Source organism: Wolffia australiana, chromosome 12, assembly GCF_029677425.1.
Source record: "Wolffia australiana isolate 7733 chromosome 12, ASM2967742v1".
In the NCBI taxonomy this organism is placed as follows: domain Eukaryota; kingdom Viridiplantae; phylum Streptophyta; class Magnoliopsida; order Alismatales; family Araceae; genus Wolffia; species Wolffia australiana.
Genome location: NC_135846.1, coordinates 13679300 through 13697635, shown reverse-complemented (window position 1 = coordinate 13697635; position 18336 = coordinate 13679300). Strand labels below are relative to the sequence as shown.

At 39.4% G+C, this 18336-nt stretch overlaps 2 protein-coding genes across 2 annotated transcripts; one reads left to right on the top strand and one right to left on the bottom strand.

Annotated features, from left to right (window-relative positions):
* The first annotated feature begins 450 nt into the window (after nucleotides 1–450).
* On the top strand, nucleotides 451–5436 carry LOC144710543 (PB1 domain-containing protein tyrosine kinase). Its single transcript, XM_078584351.1, has 9 exons — nucleotides 451–615; nucleotides 723–2694; nucleotides 2763–2843; nucleotides 3096–3248; nucleotides 3349–3512; nucleotides 3702–3849; nucleotides 3941–4063; nucleotides 4723–4810; nucleotides 5120–5436. Exons 2-9 carry the CDS (start codon nucleotides 889–891, stop codon nucleotides 5290–5292), a joined length of 2736 nt encoding a protein of 911 aa, XP_078440477.1. The 5' UTR covers nucleotides 451–615; nucleotides 723–888; the 3' UTR covers nucleotides 5293–5436.
* A 939-nt stretch (nucleotides 5437–6375) lies between these two features.
* Nucleotides 6376–18123, bottom strand: LOC144710095 (uncharacterized). The gene is made up of 3 exons (XM_078583755.1): nucleotides 18090–18123; nucleotides 16334–16434; nucleotides 6376–8034 (listed from the first exon to the last, which is right to left on the bottom strand). Exons 1-3 carry the CDS (start codon nucleotides 18121–18123, stop codon nucleotides 6502–6504), a joined length of 1668 nt encoding a protein of 555 aa, XP_078439881.1. The 3' UTR covers nucleotides 6376–6501.
* Nucleotides 18124–18336: the final 213 nt, after the last annotated feature.

Below are 18336 nucleotides of genomic sequence, written 5' to 3'. Positions count from 1 at the left end.
GGACGGGACGGGACGAAGATCGTCCAGTCCGACGTCTGGATATTTCAACTTTGTCCAAACCATCCCGTCCAGGGATTCGTCCATTGAAGAAAAAAATCGCCCGCGTCCCAACTTTGCCAGTTTCGTCCCGTCCAGAGAAAAACTGTCCCGTCCCTCGTCCTGGACGAAAAAAAATGACGTTTAAAAATTTTAATATACTTTTCTAAGTTTTTAGGGAAATATGGAGGAGAGAGAAAGAGGAGGGACATAAGTACAATTACTTTTGAATGGTCAAAAGTGAATATGACGGATTTTCGTCCATACCGAATCGTACATCGTCCAAGACCTCCGGACCAGACAGTTTTTTCGTCCTGACGATAGGAAAACCGTCCCGTCGTTCGTCCAGTGACGAATTTCCGTCCAATCTCGCGGACGGGACGACTTTTTCGTCCGGGGACGAAAAACCGTCCCGTCCGCGTCCCTGCACTATATGGGCAACGGACGGTTGGTATATATTTGAACTTGAACGCCGAGAATGGCGGGTGTTCCTCCGACAGCGTATTTGCCCTGATTTTCCGCAATTCGAGGAGCGCCGCCCGTCCAAATTGCCAAGTTTGATCGGTAACGCCGTCTCCGGTATCCGATCTTATCTGTTCTTCCGTATTTGTTGAATTTGTAGAATTTGTTCATGCCCGATTTGTTGAATTTTCATTTATTTTCCTCCGCGTTTTTTATCTTTGTAGCCTTGTCTATTCAATTTTGATTCAATTTTGATTTTCGCGACGTTGAGCTGGATTGGTTCGGGAATTACTGGTTGGAAATTGTCGGCGATGGATCCGAACTGCGTCCTAGGTAATCGGCTTTTCCGATGAAGAAGGCGGAGTTTGGGACCGCTTCGTAATCTTTGCAATGTCCGCTCAGAGGTTTCCGCAGAATTACGTTCCCAGCAAATTGGGAGGAGTTCAGACAGATCGGCAGATATCTCATCTGACAGGCGATGAATTCCACTCCAATTCACAATTGCAAAGGATGGGATTCAACTACAAGGCGAATTTCCACCACGCTGTAGAAGATCTCAACGGAGTTTCTGAGCTCCGAAGAACGGAATCGGACGGCGCGTATGACGCCGAGAGATCCATCAGATTGAAGATGGACGGAAAGAGGAGAGCCCCGCACCACGTTCGCGCGGTTTCAGAGGAGATCATTCATTCTCCTTCTCTGGGAATAATCCTTCTAGAATCTAGAAGCCAGCCTTACCTTGCTGGAGCTTTCAAATTGAAATTTCTTTGCAGCTTCGGAGGAAAATTCTTGCCCAGACCCAGCGATGGAAAATTGAGATACGTCGGTGGTGAAACTCGGATCATCTCTATTGGAAGAGATCTCTCTTGGGCTGAACTCATTCAAAAAACTCGGCGCATCTGTAATCAATCATTCACTATCAAGTATCAGCTCCCAGGAGAAGATCTGGATGCTCTTATATCAGTCTCCTCCGATGAAGATCTTCAAAATATGCTCGAAGAATACCTTGGACTTGATACCACAGATGGGTCTCAGCGAATTCGTTTGTTTCTTATCGCCACAAATGATTCAGAAAACTCAAGTTTTGAGATGTCAAGTCCGCAGACGAGCCCAGAAGATGAATATGTGGCAGCTGTTAATGGAATAAGTCCAGGAAAAAGCTCAAGCGGGGACAGTTATAAACAGGTTGATCTTGCTTACAATGACCTTCAAGTACCCACTGGAATTGGCTTCAAACAGGTTAGTCTTTCCCCTCCGTCTTCTCCCAGGAAATTACTGCATCGAGATTTCACAAGCCGTGGAAATCGGTTGAAAGAGGACACTGACTTCTCCTTTGGAGTAGCCTTGAATCATGCTAATTTCAATAATCGTAGAGATAGGCCTGTGCTGGAGGAAACTACCTTGTTTTCTGACATGGGTGTAGCACAAAATGCCGATAATGGTTCTATCTATTTAGGAGAAGGATCACAGCCCCCAGCAACGTTATTCAAACCCCAGTTCATCCAAAGGGTTGGAAAAGATTTTGTGGAAGATCCGACGGTTCTGGAAAACAAGGAGACCAACACGTTTCATCATCATGAGTTGGAATTAAAGAATTATAATGCGCCTCAACTGTTCATGGACGATTTCTCTTCTAAGATTGGAGGCAGAGTGGCTCCTTCTCGTGGCCCTGATCTTTCTTCACAAGAGTTGGAAGAGTTGGAAAGGTCTGCCGCCCCGTCTTTTTTCCTTGGTTCAAGATCTTCTACATTTTTGAAAGATCAATCAAGCAGTTTATCAAAGAAATTAAACGGGGACGTTGAATGCAACACTGAAATCTCTGTTGGAAAGGATTGTAATTCTGGAAAGTCGTTCCCTGAGCAGGCAACGGTATGCCACAGGAAAGATGAGAGCTCAAAAGAAACTTCGGACCTAATATCCTATTTTGATCCTGGTCAAGACGTTCGGTTCCCGCATTTGAAGGGGGATTTTTCTTCTGCTCTTGATCCAAACACAATCGATGATTACAGAGAGATTAAAACTGAGATGGGGAAAAATGATCCCATAATTGAGCTCATCTCGGTTGAAGATGTGACAACATGTGAGCCGTTGGATTGTCCAATGTCGCCTGCTATAGTACCAAGAGTAACGCATCTGTTAACTTTGGATGCTGAAAAATATCATACGTCTAGCACCAACCTTGACTACGAAAACGAGGTAAAATGATGAGGCAGTTGTCTCGTTTGATTTTTCTTGATGTCTCAAGGGATTCCATGCCCTCCCAGGAAGCAAATGCCGGAACTGTCCATGAATCTATCAGCGGTGCGGTAATTGCTGAAATAGAAGCCGGAATTTATGGTTTACAGGTTAGGTCCTAATTAATTGTGATATTTGGTCTGGGAAAAAAAAACTTCATTTTTAAATAATTGCCATTTTTGGTCGCTGAGCATTCTGGATAAAAAACCGCCAATATTTGATGCCCAACAGTTGATACACCGCACTGAAAAATGTCAAGATGTCACACATTAGGGATCGTTTAATCTCTTGTAAATATGATCCTAGATTATATTTCGAAATATTTCATATGTTATAAACATTTTATTTATCCTCATCTGCAGATCATCAAGAACGCAGACCTCGAGGAGTTACGTGAGCTTGGCTCGGGCACATTCGGGACTGTGTACCACGGCAAATGGAGAGGGACAGATGTCGCAATAAAACGCATCAGAAAGAGTTGTTTTTCTGGCAAAGCGTCCGAACAAGATCGCCTGGTATGGAATCCCAAGATTTAATATTTATTTTAATCAGATTAAGTTGCTCCTTTCCACAATTTCAGGCGGGCAAATAAAATATTTTAATTTTCTTCTGCAGACTAAAGATTTCTGGAGAGAGGCTCAGATTCTTTCAAGGCTTCACCATCCTAACGTGGTGGCCTTCTACGGTGTGGTTCCAGACGGAGCCGGAGGAACTCTGGCCACTGTGACCGAGTACATGATCAACGGTTCACTCAAGCGCGTTCTATCACGGAAAGACAGGTGATAATTTCTTTATTTAACTCCAATTACTTTGATGTCATCATTTGTTCACACTAATTATGAATTATTTTATTTTTTATTGACAGGTTTAACTTGAATTTTCAACTTTTTTTTCTTCTCAATGCAGTCGATGATTATGAAACTATCGTCCGAAAATTAGGCTAATTAATGATTAAACGTCATCTTCAGGATCCTTGATCGCCGAAGAAGGCTCATGATTGCGACGGATGCTGCATTCGGCATGGAGTACTTACATTCAAAAAATATTGTCCATTTTGATTTAAAATGTGACAACTTGCTGGTCAACACGAGAGACCCTCACAGACCCATATGCAAGGTCAAATAGTAAATATTGTTTTTTTTTTTAATCTTATTGTTTATACGGAAAGAAACTTCTTCTAATCATTAATTCGTTTGTTTTTTTTCAGGTTGGAGACTTTGGATTATCAAGAATCAAGCGTAACACCCTGCTTTCAGGCGGAGTTCGTGGGACTCTCCCATGGATGGCTCCGGAGCTGTTGAATGGGAGCAGTAACAAGGTTTGCGAGAAGGTAATTATTTGAAAAATATAGCGATCAGGACTAGGGTTTCGAAATCAACTTTTAGAAGTAATTCTTCGAAACATATAGTGATCAGGATTAGGGTTTCAAAATTAAATTTTAGAAGTAATTATTTGATAAATATAATAATTAGGACTAGGGTTTCAAAACTAATTTTTTAAATCAATCATTTGAAAATTGTAGTGCTCGTACTAAGGTTTCAAAATTAATTTTTATAAGTATATATTTGATAAATATAGTGATCAGAACTAGTGTTTCAAATTTATTTTTTAGCAGTAATTATTTGAAGAAAATATAGTGATCCGGACTAGTGTTTGGAAATTCATTTTTAGCACTAATTCTTTGAAGAAAATATAGTGATCCGGACTAGTGTTTGAAAATTCATTTTTAGCACTCATTCTTTGAAGAAAATATAGCGATCTGGGCTAGTGTTTCAAAATTCATTTTTTGGACTAAATATTTGAAAAACATAGTGATGAGGACTAGGGTTTCAAAATTAACTTTTAGAAGTAATTATTTGAAAATATAGTGATCAGGACTAGGTTTCAAAATTAATTATTGTAAAAGTATAGTGATCAGGACTAGGGTTTCTAATTTTATTTTTAGAATAGTTATTTGAGAAATATAGTGATCAGGACCAGGGTTTTCAGGTCGACGTGTTCTCATTTGGGATTGCCCTCTGGGAAATTCTCACCGGAGAGGAACCTTATGCCAGGATGCACTGTGGCGCCATCATCGGTAATTCATTTATTATTTAGCATTAATATCTGGAAAATATATTAATGCATATAATTTGCATAGTCTATGCTTTTTCAATATAAACCATATTTCTTACTGAATATCTATCTACTAACGCAAGGACTGGTACATTATTTTTTTGGCACATCTTTTCCAATGAATGGCTAAAGAATGGTCCATAATTTCTCTTTTAAAATGACAAATCAAAATCTAATTCTGTATTTTTGGCATTAATTCCTCTCATAATACATTGAAAACGTAATCAACTTGTGTATTTCTCTAAACTTGGGCCCTTAATTCTGGTAAAAGGGGGAATTGTGAGCCACACCCTCCGGCCACCAATACCGGATGATTGTGATTTTGAATGGAGAAGGCTGATGGAGCAATGCTGGTCGCCTGACCCTTCGGCTCGTCCCTCCTTCACCGAGGTAGCCCACAGGCTAAGGTCCATGTCGACGCCTCCTCATCCCAGACGATCTTAGCCCATTAGCAAACAACTGGCCCACTAATAATTCAGCCCAGTTCATTCATTACAAGGTCAGCTTCGCTTTTGTAAGATTAAAAAATCATCCAGGATCCCCATTTAATGTGTAATTATTTCGTTTTATTATTATTATTTTTCATCAGATCTCCTTGCCTTAGCTTATTTTTACAAAAGGAAAAGAAAAGCTGAAACTGACCCAGGGTACTTCAGTTTCAAAAGTAAGATAAATCACCCAGCATCCCCATTTAATGTGTAATTATTTCGTTTTATTATTATTGTTTTCATCAGATCTCCTTACCTTAGCTTATTTTTACAAAAGGAAAAGAAAAGCTGAAACTGACCCCGGGTACTTCTTCAGTTTCAAAACTAAGATAAATCACCCAGCATCCTCATTTAATGTGTAATTATTTCATTTTATTATTATTGTTTTCATCAGATCTCCTTGCCTTTGCTAATTTTTACAAAAGGAAAAGAAAAGCTGAAACTGACCCCGGGTACTTCTTCAGTTTCAAAAGTAAGATAAATCACCCAGCATCCCCATTTAGTCTGTAGTTATTATTGTTTTACTTTCTTTTTATCATATCTTCTTGTCTTAAATGGAATTTACAAGAGAGTAAAAAGCTTAAACTACCCGGGTAGTCTTCAGATTCACAGTAAGATGAATCACCCGGCATCCCCATTTTATCTGTAATTATCCCGTTTTATTTACTTTTATCATATCTCCTTACCTTAAATGGAATTTACAAGATAAAAAAAACTTTTGATTCTTCAGTTTCATGATAAGATGGATCAACCTCCAACCCCATTAAATCTGTAATTATCTCGTGTTGTCTTTTTTTTTAATCAAATCTTCTTGCCTTCACTGATATCTACAAAAGAAAAAAAAAGTGTTAACTGACCCGGGTAATTCTTCAGTTTCACCGTAAGATAGATCTCCCAGCATCCTCATTTAATCTGTAGTCATCTCATTTTACTTTTTTTTATCATATCTCCTCGACTTTAATGTCATTTGCAAGTAAAAACAAAGCTTAAACTGACCCAGGTATTTCTTCAGTTTCACAGTAAAATAGATCACCCAGCATCCCCACTAATCCGTAATTATCACGTTTTCTATTTTTTTTAATTATGACATCTCCTAGCATTTACTGATATTTACAAAAGAAGAAACGAAAAAAAAAAAAAATTAACTGACCCGGGTATTTCTTCCTCAGCCAATCAAATCATCCAAAACCAGGCAGATCTTCCCGTCAAGACAGAACCCATTTCTACAAAACCCCCTGACCACTAAATCCATCGTAACCACGTCAGCAGTCAACCCCTCGCCCCTCATCTCGTTGACCAGCCGCCGGGCCCACGCCACGTCACCCCTCTCCAGCACCCCGCCAATCATCACCCCATAGGCGACCAAATCCGGCCTAAACCGCCACTTAATCTCCCCAAACACGAGATTAGCCTCCCTAATCCTGCCCCCCTTGCAGAGCCACCCCATCCGGATGGTACACGTCGCGAGATCCTGCTCCACGTCGGCCTCCACCATCCGACGGCGCAGGTCCTCCGCCCCGGCGACCATCCCTCGGGTCAACAGCGCCTTAATGACGGTGTTAAACCCGACCGCGTCGGGCTTAAACGCGCCGGCGAGGAGAGCGCGGGCGGCCTTGGCGAGGCGGCCGGCGCGGCACCAGCTCTTAACCACGATGTTAAACGAGCGAGGATTAGGCTTAACCGCGGTCTTAATCATGGCGGCGAGGAGCGCGGGCGGCGCGGCGTGGTCCCCGGCGGCGCAGAAGGCGGACATGACGGCGTTGAAGTCGGGTGCGGTCACCGCCCAGCCGAGGTCGTGGGCGCGGGAGAGAAGCCGGCGGCCTTCGCCGGGGCCGGCGAGGCGGCAGACGCAGCGAAGGAGAATGTTTATAGTCACCGCGGAGGGGGTGACCTTTTGGGCCTCCATTAAGGGTAAGAGCTGGAAGGCCCGGCCCACTTCGCCGGCCCGGCAGAGCCCGTCCAGGACGATGTTGAAGCTGACCACGCTGGGCCGCCACCCGGGCTCGCTTAAGAGGGCCGCGGCCGAGCCGGGCTGGCCGCGGTGGCAGAGCCCGGCGAGGACCGCGTTGCGGGCGACCGGGCCGGGGGGGTTCATGGCGCGGACCGCGGTCCGGGCCTCGTCGAGCCGGCCGGCTCGGGAGAGGGCCTGCAGGTAGGGGGTGTAGGAGAGGGGGCCGGCGGGGGTGGGGCCCGCGGTGAGGGCCCGGGCCAGGCAGGCCCGGGCGTGGCCGGTTCGGGCGAGGGTGGCGAGGGTGGTCCGGTCGGGGGGCTGGCCGAGGGCGAGCATGGCTCGGATGACGTGGCGGGGGAAGGCGCGGGAGGGGGAGGGGAGCTTGAGGAGGATGTTGAGGGTGGCGCGGTCGGGGGGGAGGCCGGCGGCGCGCATCTGGTCGAGGAGGGGGGCGGCGGCGGCGGCGCCGCCGTGGGAGACGGCGGCGTTGAGGGCGGTGTTGAAGAGGAGGCGGGCGAGGCGGGGGCGGCGGGGGAGAGGGGGGCGGAGGAGGGCGGCGGGGGGGGCGGCGGCGCGGGCGAGGCATTTGAGGTGCGCGATGCGGTCGGCGGCGGGGGCGGCGGCGGGGGCGGCCGCGTGGCGGCGGCGGAGGGCGGCGGAGGAGGACACGGCGGCGGCGAAGAGCGCCGAGAGGACGGCGCCGGCGGCCGGCGCCGGCGGCGGGATTGGGCGATCCTCCGCCACGGCCTAGGTTTTTGACTGTGCCTTGGTGGAGGTCCTGAGACTGGGTTTATGATGTTTTATTTGGGAATTTCTTTTTGCTGGGTTTGCGAGGAGGCTGGTTTTTGAATTTGTTGATGGTTTTTATCATGCTCTCGTTTTTATTTTAATATGTAGTTGATTTATTGGGATTTTGTGTTTTTTACTAGAAATATATGGATGGATGCATGAGAAGGACCAGATGGATGGATGAGAAGGGTCAGATGGATGAGACGGATGGATGGATGCAAAGGATCAGATGGATAGGATGGATGGATGAATGAAAAGGATCAGATGGATGGATGGGATGGATGAGAAGTATATGATGGATGAGATGGATGGATGAGTATCAGATGGATGGATAGGATGGATGAGGAGTATCAGATGGATGAGATGGATGCATGAAAAGTATCAGATGGATGAGATGGGTGGATGAGAAGTATCAGGTGGATGGATGGATGGATGAATGAGATGTAGCTTTATTTTACATTATTATAATACTGTTTTTGCCGTGTTTATTTTAGGTTCTAATGAGTATTTTACAGTGGGGATCTCATTACTACAACATAGTTTGCTAGGTTTAGCCTAATATTTAAAATATATGTCTGCTACAGTTTAATATTGAAAATACATGTCATCACAGTTTGATCCAGACTTGAATATGCTTGCAATGGGGTCGCATCTTATTATACTGTTTATGTTTTCATTGGGATTAAGTGTTGTAATACAAATATGTCCTTTTATGGAAGAAATATTGTAAATCATATCATGGTTTTTTTTATAGTTGAATATCTTATTCATTGGGAGACAATATAATGTGTTAGATTTGGTTTTAAAGTAGTTATTACTGTTTCATTGAGATCTCAATATGTTGTTTCCTTGGGATTATATGTTATAGGGAAATTATATATATTATTGTCATGATTTCATTGAGATTTGGATGTGTTATCCATTTATAATTTTTGTTATTTAAAATTAAATTTTTTTTTATTGTACATACTTTTTCATGGTTTCATTGAGATTATATTATGACTTTTGGACTTCCTTGAGAAATGACTCTTAAATATCCCAAATTATATAGGAACCATTTTCTACCATCTTACTCACCTCCTCCTTCCCTTGATCTAGAGAAACACATATCTAAAAGTAGCAAAAGTATATGCCAATGTAGTTACAATGGAGATTGAACATTTTATCTATTTGTTCCAAAATCTTACAATTAGGTCAAATCAACTTGAAACTAGAGAATTAAAAAGAGTTCTTAATGTTTAAGCCCAATTCCTGATGAACTCAAAATAAGGGCTTTAACTCATTGTTGGTGCTTTTGAGTTTAATAGGTAAAAAAATATAAATATCTACTCACGTGAATATTTATATCAGTGATGGGTACAGATCGTATCCACAAGGAACACAAATTAATGATTTGATAATCTTTAACAAAATGAGGGCAGATGCATATAAAATATGGGATACAGAGATGAGGAAAATACGAAGCGAGGGGATGATAAAATTAAGAAGGTTAATATAACTTATTGGGAATAGGAGATGATGATATGAGTGATATTATAAGGAGTGAGACATAGAAGGGAATAACGATAACCAGATAAGAAGATAAATAGACAGGTAGGGATGCGATGTAAGAACAAATTGTGTAAGTGAAATGACAATAAGATGTTCTAGACACAGTGATGAAGGCCGAAGATGTGATGATGAGATGGATGCAAGCTAAGGATGCTGATGATCACGCCATATAGTAGATCCTAAAGTGCAGGTAAGGATCACGGCACTTTGCAAGTGCAGGTAAGCACTCCCTATTCTCTGTTGAACCTTCTCACACACCCATGACACCAAGAACATGCTTGATGGATCTCAGAAACTCACTAGCTTTAAATCAGCCCACAAGTGTAGGAAGCAAGTTGAAGGTTGAATTTGATAAGAATCTACGCGTCTATTTTGCACCTTATAGCTCAAGCTAAAGCTGTAGATTGTGACTTTCCAATGGGCAAGAGGTGCACCTAAACTATACATCAGAGAGCACGGATAGAAAAAGGGGGTGAAGATGAAGCAACCCTCCAAATTTCAGCTCAATCGCTTTCTAGATAGTCATATATCATGTTCTAAAGTTGGACAAATCCTGGCTGTTCATTTGGTTAAATATTATCTCTCCTCGTTAGCGGGGCTATTGCTTCCTCTTTTTTGGCGGCAGCTGAAAATCCCAAGATGTTCTATTTTTTAATGATTGGCACATTCTCCTCGTCTTAGATGATCGCCAGCTGCGAGAGCATAAGTTGGCATGCATGGAAAAGAAAAGAATAAAGCTAAATTAATGTATTAACAAAGTGTAGCCACATGTCTTGTCATTGCATTTATGCTTTTATTTAATGGCACGATGATGCATGTCATTCTCATCATTGACAAAAAGAAACACATAATGATTGCATGAAATGGTGACCAGATTGTGAGGCCACTTCAATGTTTTTTCATCAGTGCCAATCAAGTGGTGCTACATCAAAGTGTCACTTTATTTACTTTTCATTTCTTGAGGGACGTATTAAAATAATGATTTCTTTTCTCAGTCTCCACATGCGCATTTACTGTGATTTTAATCACTTCTTTTTTCTATTGGTTCATGTCAACCTGCGGAGTAAATGTTTTTTTGCACCATTTAATCATTGGGCATTATGGCATCATGATTTGCGCTAATCATTGCTGAAAAGCATGTTTGGTCACCATTTGATCAAGTAGAATGCGACATAGGGCGGAGGGAGAATTTAAGACTGAAAAAAAACATTAAATCGTTTCCTTAAAATAAATTCCATGTCATCAGAATATATAGATTTAATTTCCAACTTAGAAAATTATTATATGTCCTTGAATATAATGTCACAAATTCATAAGAAATATTATACCTTATAATTTTATGAATATGGTGTCAGAAAAAATCCTTAGACATACCAATAAATCAAAAAACCAGAATAACACTCTAAAATAGATATAACCATTTAGGCAGGATAATATGAAAATATAATCATTTTAATGCAACTGAACATGTATATTTCATAATATAAAAAAAAATAATTATCATGTTACCAATCCCCTCCGGCACTCATGTACTAGTTTATATAAATATAACTTTTAAAAGATATTATCTACACCACATTATATACAAAATCACATTAATAATCCTTATTTATTGAAATTAGATGTCATATCACTAGAATCTAGGTAATATCTAATTGAAATGAAAAAGTGAAAGGAAAAATATTTCAAATATGACACCCCATAGATTAGAAATCGTAAAAGTAAGACATACTCCAAAATCATGTATCCATATTGAATGAAAATTTAAAATGCCACTTCAATAATGATGAATGTTCCTGCATATTTTTTTATTGGATCTTTTTGTAATGAATATCTATTGCAGATAGAATGAACGATCTATTATTGAGAGTGACTAAAATGAAAAAAACTTAATGTCCCTCCAACACTTAATATGAGTTTAGAATTCAGATGGAACTCTTAGAGTACAATTGACACATCATTGAAAAAAATACTATCATATAGATCTCCAACTTGATCTCTTAATGCATTAGATATCATATAAGTGAGGAAACTTTTCCCTCAAGAGCATTGTATTTTGTCCTTATCCGTCGTGATGATAAGAGGACTAGAAAACTTTTCATTGTCCTAAACATTTGTGTACCATGATGAGAGTGAAAATGTCAAATTCATTATTTTTATCATCACTAATTTGTGACTGGGATGACAATGATATAATTCTAACTATCACAGAGTAGCAGACAATGTAAATAATGGTGGAATATGAGTCCACTACATCTATACTTGCCTCCCACAAATTCTGATCTAATGTATCTACCTCTTCCCTTCTCAATGATACCCGTCATTGTGGAGGCCTTTTACAATCTGGGCCTATCATGGAGAATGAGAGATACATCTTGAAGATGGTGAGAGTCTAGCTTGGGATCAGCCAATTATGTGCCTTCTAAAGCAAGATGTCACAACTTTGTGATTTCTCCCCATGGTCAAGTCCTTGACAACACACATTTTATTTGGTTAATATAACTATATTTACATGTTTATTTGCATTAAATTGATTATATTTGCATGTTATCGATCCTAAAATGATTATATTTATTTTTAGAATGATATTTAAAAAATTATTATTTTTAAGTATTTTTAATGATTTTTCTAACGCCAAATTCTGAAAGAACATAATATTTTTGAGTCTGAATATATTTGTTTCTGAATTTTTTGGCATTATATTCGAAGAGATGTCATTTTTTAAATTTGAAAATAAATTTGTATCATTTTTATGAATTAATATCTATTTTTAAAAATTATTTAATGGCTCTTTGACTTTTCCAAAATCAGAGGGCTGAGAATGATCTAAATTTAAATTGTGATATTTGTATTAATAGATCCTCACATGTTTTTTGAAAAACTATATTTGAACTCACTTCCTCCAAGAGAGGCTTATTGAAAGATAGTGAGGGTTTTCAAGGTCCATCAAGGTGTTCTTGGTGGTTTGATTGATTGGGACAGATAAACAGAGAACTAGAAAGGCTGATCTGCATTAGAAAAGTGCCTTGATCCCCGCGGGACATAGGGATCTAATGTTAGTCTCTTGCCTTAAATTAGTTTCTCTCCTTTACATCCCTTGACTTAGATCTACATCCTTATTTTCATCATCATCTCATTCTCACCACCATCTTCCATCATCTCACCTACCTGATGAAAATATATGTGGTCGACAAGCTAATCGCACATTCCACATCTCATTCCATGTTCATTAATAGAACATATTCATTACAGTGCACGTGTGATGCTTATAATAAAGTCCATGAATACATGATCAGACTTAGTAAATTATGACGAGATCGTAACACGAAGATTACTAGTCTTTAAGCATGTGTTCTAAATATTCATATTCGAAGGATACGTGAGAAGGACATCACAATATTCAAATAGAATATCACTGTCTAGCCTCACTCATATGATGAGTATGGCCGGTCTCATAACCATTAGGGTGGAGACACTAAGGATATATAGTAGGCGCTTTTTAGTAGAAAGAGTTCACTGAATTGATCTGTACGAATCCTTGAATGGTATTATACCAAACTATCAATCAGGTTGATTCACATCATGGTTGTGTAAGTGGTCATTAGACCTGAGACACCAAAGACATATGACCTACACTTTGACTATGACCTACACGTCCCTAATCATGAGATTCTGAATAGTCTTAGTTCGAGTGCATCAAGAAGTTAATGGAAACAATTGAGTAGTCAAGATGGGATCTTCCACCCTCAGTATAAGAGGTGACAGCTCAAGAAGACGATGCGATGAAGTCATTGGCCAAGGCAGTAACATATTAGGAGAAGAGTTCTCTGATGATTTCCAAATGCATCAGTACTAACTCATATGACCATTTAGGGTTTGACAAATGACCATACCCTAAGTCGTCCAAGTGGCATCAAGTTGATGAGAAACTATATGTACACGAAAACCGATGACGAACATGTTCCATGAGTGAGTCGATACACACTCCTTTGTATCTTCTAGAACACGAGGTGTAGCTTGGCATCCCACATGTTGGAGACTCGACTTATCGATTGGGTTAAATCTATCCGACATTAATTAATCCATATGATGCTATATTTAATTAATTTGGAGGGCCAATAAAGGTTATTGGGCCACTGTAATTGTTAACTAGATTGATACATGGGCCTTGAGGGTCACACCCAAATGGTCGTTTGGACATCGGAAGATATACTTAAAGTTTTGGGGATTTTTCTGAAAAATACCCACTCAATATTGATAACATGAATTTTTAGTATCTTGTATGTTCATATTTACATGTTTATCTGCATTAAATTACTCATATTTGCATGTTATTAATCTTAAAATGATTAAATTTCTTTTAGAAGGAATTTCTGAAATTTTTGCCTTTTTTGAGATTTTTATAACAATATATTCTAAAATAATATAATTTTTGAGACAGAATATGATTTTTCTGGGATTTTGTTGTCATTAAATTTGGAAAGATATGATTTTTCTGAGTCAAAAAATATATTTATACGCATTTTTTGGGCTTTTATTTTATTTTATATGAATTTTTAACTATTTTTGGTTTTTTTTGGCATAGGGTGATATGGCACGCTCATGTCCACCCATTTCACACAAAGAAAAGAGAAGAAAAGAGGGTGATGTGCTGCGCTGATGCACCGCCACGTCAGCCTCAAGAAAGAGGGTTTTTAAATGTTTTTTCTTTGTTTTTCTTTATCCTTTTTTCAGGTACACGTGGCACGGAATACGAAGGGTGCCCGCATGAAATACGCAAAGCACGGAATACCAAGTGCTTTGATTTCTTAACGGGCATGAAAACCGAGGACGTTGATGAGGAGAGAGAAGGAAATCAAGGGCTAGGATTGCTTCAACTTCAAACGGCCATAACTTTTGATCTACAACTCCAATTGAGCTGAAAGTTTCAGCGTTGCTTTGTCTTTCCCTCATCTTTCTATCCATACCCTCTGATCTATAAATAGAGGCTTGGATCATTGTGAAATTCATCTTGAAATTGCTTCCCACTTGTGTCGGCTGATTGAAAGATAGTGAGTTGAGATCCATCATGTGTGTTCTTGGTGTCCTAGGTGTGTGGGGAGAAGCATTGGAGAAGTAGGGGAGCTTACCTGCACTCGTAAATTGCCATGATCCTGGCAGAACGTAAGGATCTAAGGTAAGTGTCTTCGCCTTACATTGCTCCTTTTCCAGCACCATCGTTATCATAATTAATTTGTTATCGACTTTTCATTTATCATTTGACTTGCTTTCGTCCCCATTATCTCGTCTCTCTTCTCCATCACACCATTCTTCATTCCACCACTACCATCGTCCACACACTCAACCACCATCGTGCCCCTTTACATTATATATCTCAACCGCATATCGCTGCTTGAAATTCTACGTTCACCTACTTTTTACTAAGTTTAAATTACGTCATTCTACTCGATAGCTCATGCATTTTACTGACGTCTTCATCTCTTCACACGTTGACCATCACTATAATAAGAAATTAATTCCTTAATCATCGTTCCCTGTGGAGACGATCCGTACTCATCACTAAGTAAATATTCTAAAGTAAGTACGGTTAAATATATTTTTATTGAATAAGCTCAATCACCAACGACAAGTTTTAACCTTAAAATTGAGATAATAAAAGTAAATGAGAAAAATAATCCTCTTTAGGGGTTCAATCAGATCAAAAAAAGAATAAAATTTAAGGAGAAAAATATCAACTAGCATGATATGAAATGATAAAATTTAACGTAAAAGAGAAAAATATCTACTTTATTCCTCCTATGTAGCTCTCTTTTCTTCTCTCTCTGATGGAGCGCGCCAGCCCACTCCATTGAAGAGGTCTTCAGAGCCGCCATCACCATCACTGACAGCCCGCTGGTTCACGTCCAGCCCTACCAGCACGCCAAGGCATGAGTGAAGACACCCGGTGCAAATCCCCGGGTAAAGCACGCCCGTATTTTTTGACGTTTTGGTTTTTGTCGGTTCATGCTTGTTCGGATCTTCATTTTATCGTGTTTGCGTGTTTATGTCTATAGTCATGTCGTGTTAGTGTTTTTGTTTTATCACGTTCATGTCGTCAAATCGTGTCAAAGTTTTAAAAACATGCAAATAAGAGCTAATAAAATGTTAATTTCATCGTATTTTTGGGCTTTTAACTTTTAAAAACATTAATTGTTAGTGCATGTTATCATGATTTTATTTTAAAACAAGACTTTTCTTAATTTTCAAGAGAAACAATACTCTAAATAAATAATTAGATCAATTAACACATTTTAAACACTGTAAATTGAATTTTATAATAAATTAAATGTTTTTAATTGACCTATTTCTATAAATAAAAAGAAATCAATAATAAAACATATTTGAGAAATTAATAAAGTATTTTTATGCATTAATAATTGTTCTTACACTTTACTTCAATTGTTTTTAAATAAAAATCATTTTTTAATGAAACTGGCCCTTATTGGGCCAGTTTAAGCCATAACTGTTTGTTAAGTTGTGCTGGACGTGCACGAGGACCGTGCGGGCCAATCAGAAGCTGATTTCTCGTCTTTGGTTGGTGACACACACCCCACGCGTGACGAACGTGGACTAATCCCGTGCGAGTTAACTCGATGCATGCGACACAGCGAGGTAAGCCCGTGAGAAGCATTGTGTGGACCAATAGGGTTTCAGATCTAACTCTCACCGTTAAGCTTTGTCCATGCAAGTCACACATACGCAGTGCCATGCGGATGAAGCTTGACGTGATCCAGCGCCATGTGGTCCAATCGCTCCGCTCCGTTTCACCTGCGTACAAAGCGAATAAAAGACGGATTATACCAAAATCAGAAGAATATGTTCTTCCGATTTCCGGCTTTAGAGGATCGGGAGATCAAATTAGAGGGTTGTTCTTGATTTTGAAGCTTGAGGAGAGATCTTCTGGCTCCCTTGAAGACTCAAGAACGTCCTGGAGTGAATTTGTAGCTCATTTTGGACAGCAAATCCAATGATCCGGCACCATGTTCTTCCCCAAATTCAAGCCTCAATCCTTGGAAAAGTTCATTGTTCGTTGCACGGAATTCCTTCAAGTTGATTCCAAGTTCATTTCTGGTATTCCTAGGTTCAGTTTGAATTCAATTCACACTTAATTTCGGTTTCAATTTTATCAATTTCATAATTTCGTTTAATTTCAAGATTTCTTCTTAAATTTTGATTTCAGTTCTTTTAATTCTTAAATTTCCTTTGTTTTCCAATCGTTTAATATTCATTATTTAAGGTTAAATCATGTTGAATCTTTAATCAACTCAATTTAGTTCCTAATTTCCTTAATTAGCAAATCTTAATCAAGATTTTCTAATTTAAGGTATTTTCATGATTTCTCGATTACATTTGGAAAAAAATTCTAAAAAAAGAGTTTCTGATCCGTAAAGAACCAGTGAACATTTCTCGATAAAAAAAATCATAAATAAATTATATTTAATTAATTTTATTAATACAATTCAAATTCACTAAATAACCTAAAAACATAATTCAAATCAATTTAAGTTTTTAAATGAAATAAAAAATGAATGTCAATTGTCGACTTCTAATCTAGACTTCATTGTTAAAAAAAGTTAGTGAAGAGTAGTATTAAATTTGCAAAAATCTAAAATCATTTTGACACATAATCGTCCAAGTTAGGGGATTATTTAGCAAATCTTATCAAGAATTGCTAAGTAATCATAAATTTGATTTTCATTGATTGCCAAAAAGATAAAAATTAAGTCATCTTAAGTCTCTATTAATAAATAACTGAGAGTTAATTGTGATAATTTGAATTTAAAACTTATTGGAATGTTAAATGCAAGTTACAAGCATTTTCTATCACCTAAGTAAGGAAAAAATCATATCATTAAATTTGAATTTATAAACCCTAATTGGATCAAAATTGAATATCACCACTGCCTCCCTAGGGTTCGACCCCTTACTTGAGCACTAAGGGATAAAACAAATTTTATTGGTTAAGTTCGAAAACCCTAAAATAACAACATTAAACAAGCATTTTTCGAGCTTATCACAGCATCCAACGAGGTACGTCGTTCCCCTTGCTCGTCAGCTGTATTACGTCTTTCAGTATATTTTGGCTGCACTCCACCATGCTCCGGTTAAAATTAGGAGAGAGTTTACGTATCAAAAACTACAAATTGAGTGATTCCCTAGGTACGGGCTGCGCCTATCCGTCAAGTGCGAGTGCCAACGGATTTATTCCACTGGACGCCATAGTCACCGTCGCCGCTCCAACGAGGGTCAGAAGGTCACCATCACCGTCATCGCTTGGCAAAACCCCACGAGTCGGGGCCTGCACGTACATCCACCTAGGATTCATCGCATCACGTAGTTACATATCCTTAGGGATTTACCCGCTGGATGACATCATTGACGACGCCCGACGTAGTCTTGGTATCAGAGAATCCTTTCGATACCCGACCAGACAATGTCCCTGACGACGTCCGACATCACTCTCTTTCACAATCTCCTTATTTCCTCTTTTTCTAAATCCCGTATCAAGAATATCTGGGAAGCACCTTGTTTATATTATTTATAATCCTTTTGTTTGCTCCTTCCTCAATAAAAATCTTCTCAGCTACTCTATTCTCTCTCAACTTCCTCTCTTTCTTAACATCATCTTCTGGTTCATCCTATAAATATCCTCTCTTATAATATGATAAC

Excerpts from the sequence above, each read along its gene's own strand:
- LOC144710095 (XM_078583755.1), bottom strand. The coding sequence starts at position 18,123 with ATGTCGGACGTCGTCAGGGACATTGTCTGGTCGG. Across the intron at positions 16,435-18,089 it reads CAGGGACATTGTCTGGTCGG|GTGAAACGGAGCGGAGCGAT; the intron begins GTATCGAAAGGA and ends CTTTGTACGCAG. Across the intron at positions 8,035-16,333 it reads TGCATGGACAAAGCTTAACG|GCCGTGGCGGAGGATCGCCC; the intron begins GTGAGAGTTAGA and ends TCAAAAACCTAG.
- LOC144710543 (XM_078584351.1), top strand. The coding sequence starts at position 889 with ATGTCCGCTCAGAGGTTTCCGCAGAATTACGTTCCCAGCAAATTGGGA. Across the intron at positions 3,249-3,348 it reads CGTCCGAACAAGATCGCCTG|ACTAAAGATTTCTGGAGAGA; the intron begins GTATGGAATCCC and ends TTTCTTCTGCAG. Across the intron at positions 3,513-3,701 it reads GTTCTATCACGGAAAGACAG|GATCCTTGATCGCCGAAGAA; the intron begins GTGATAATTTCT and ends CGTCATCTTCAG.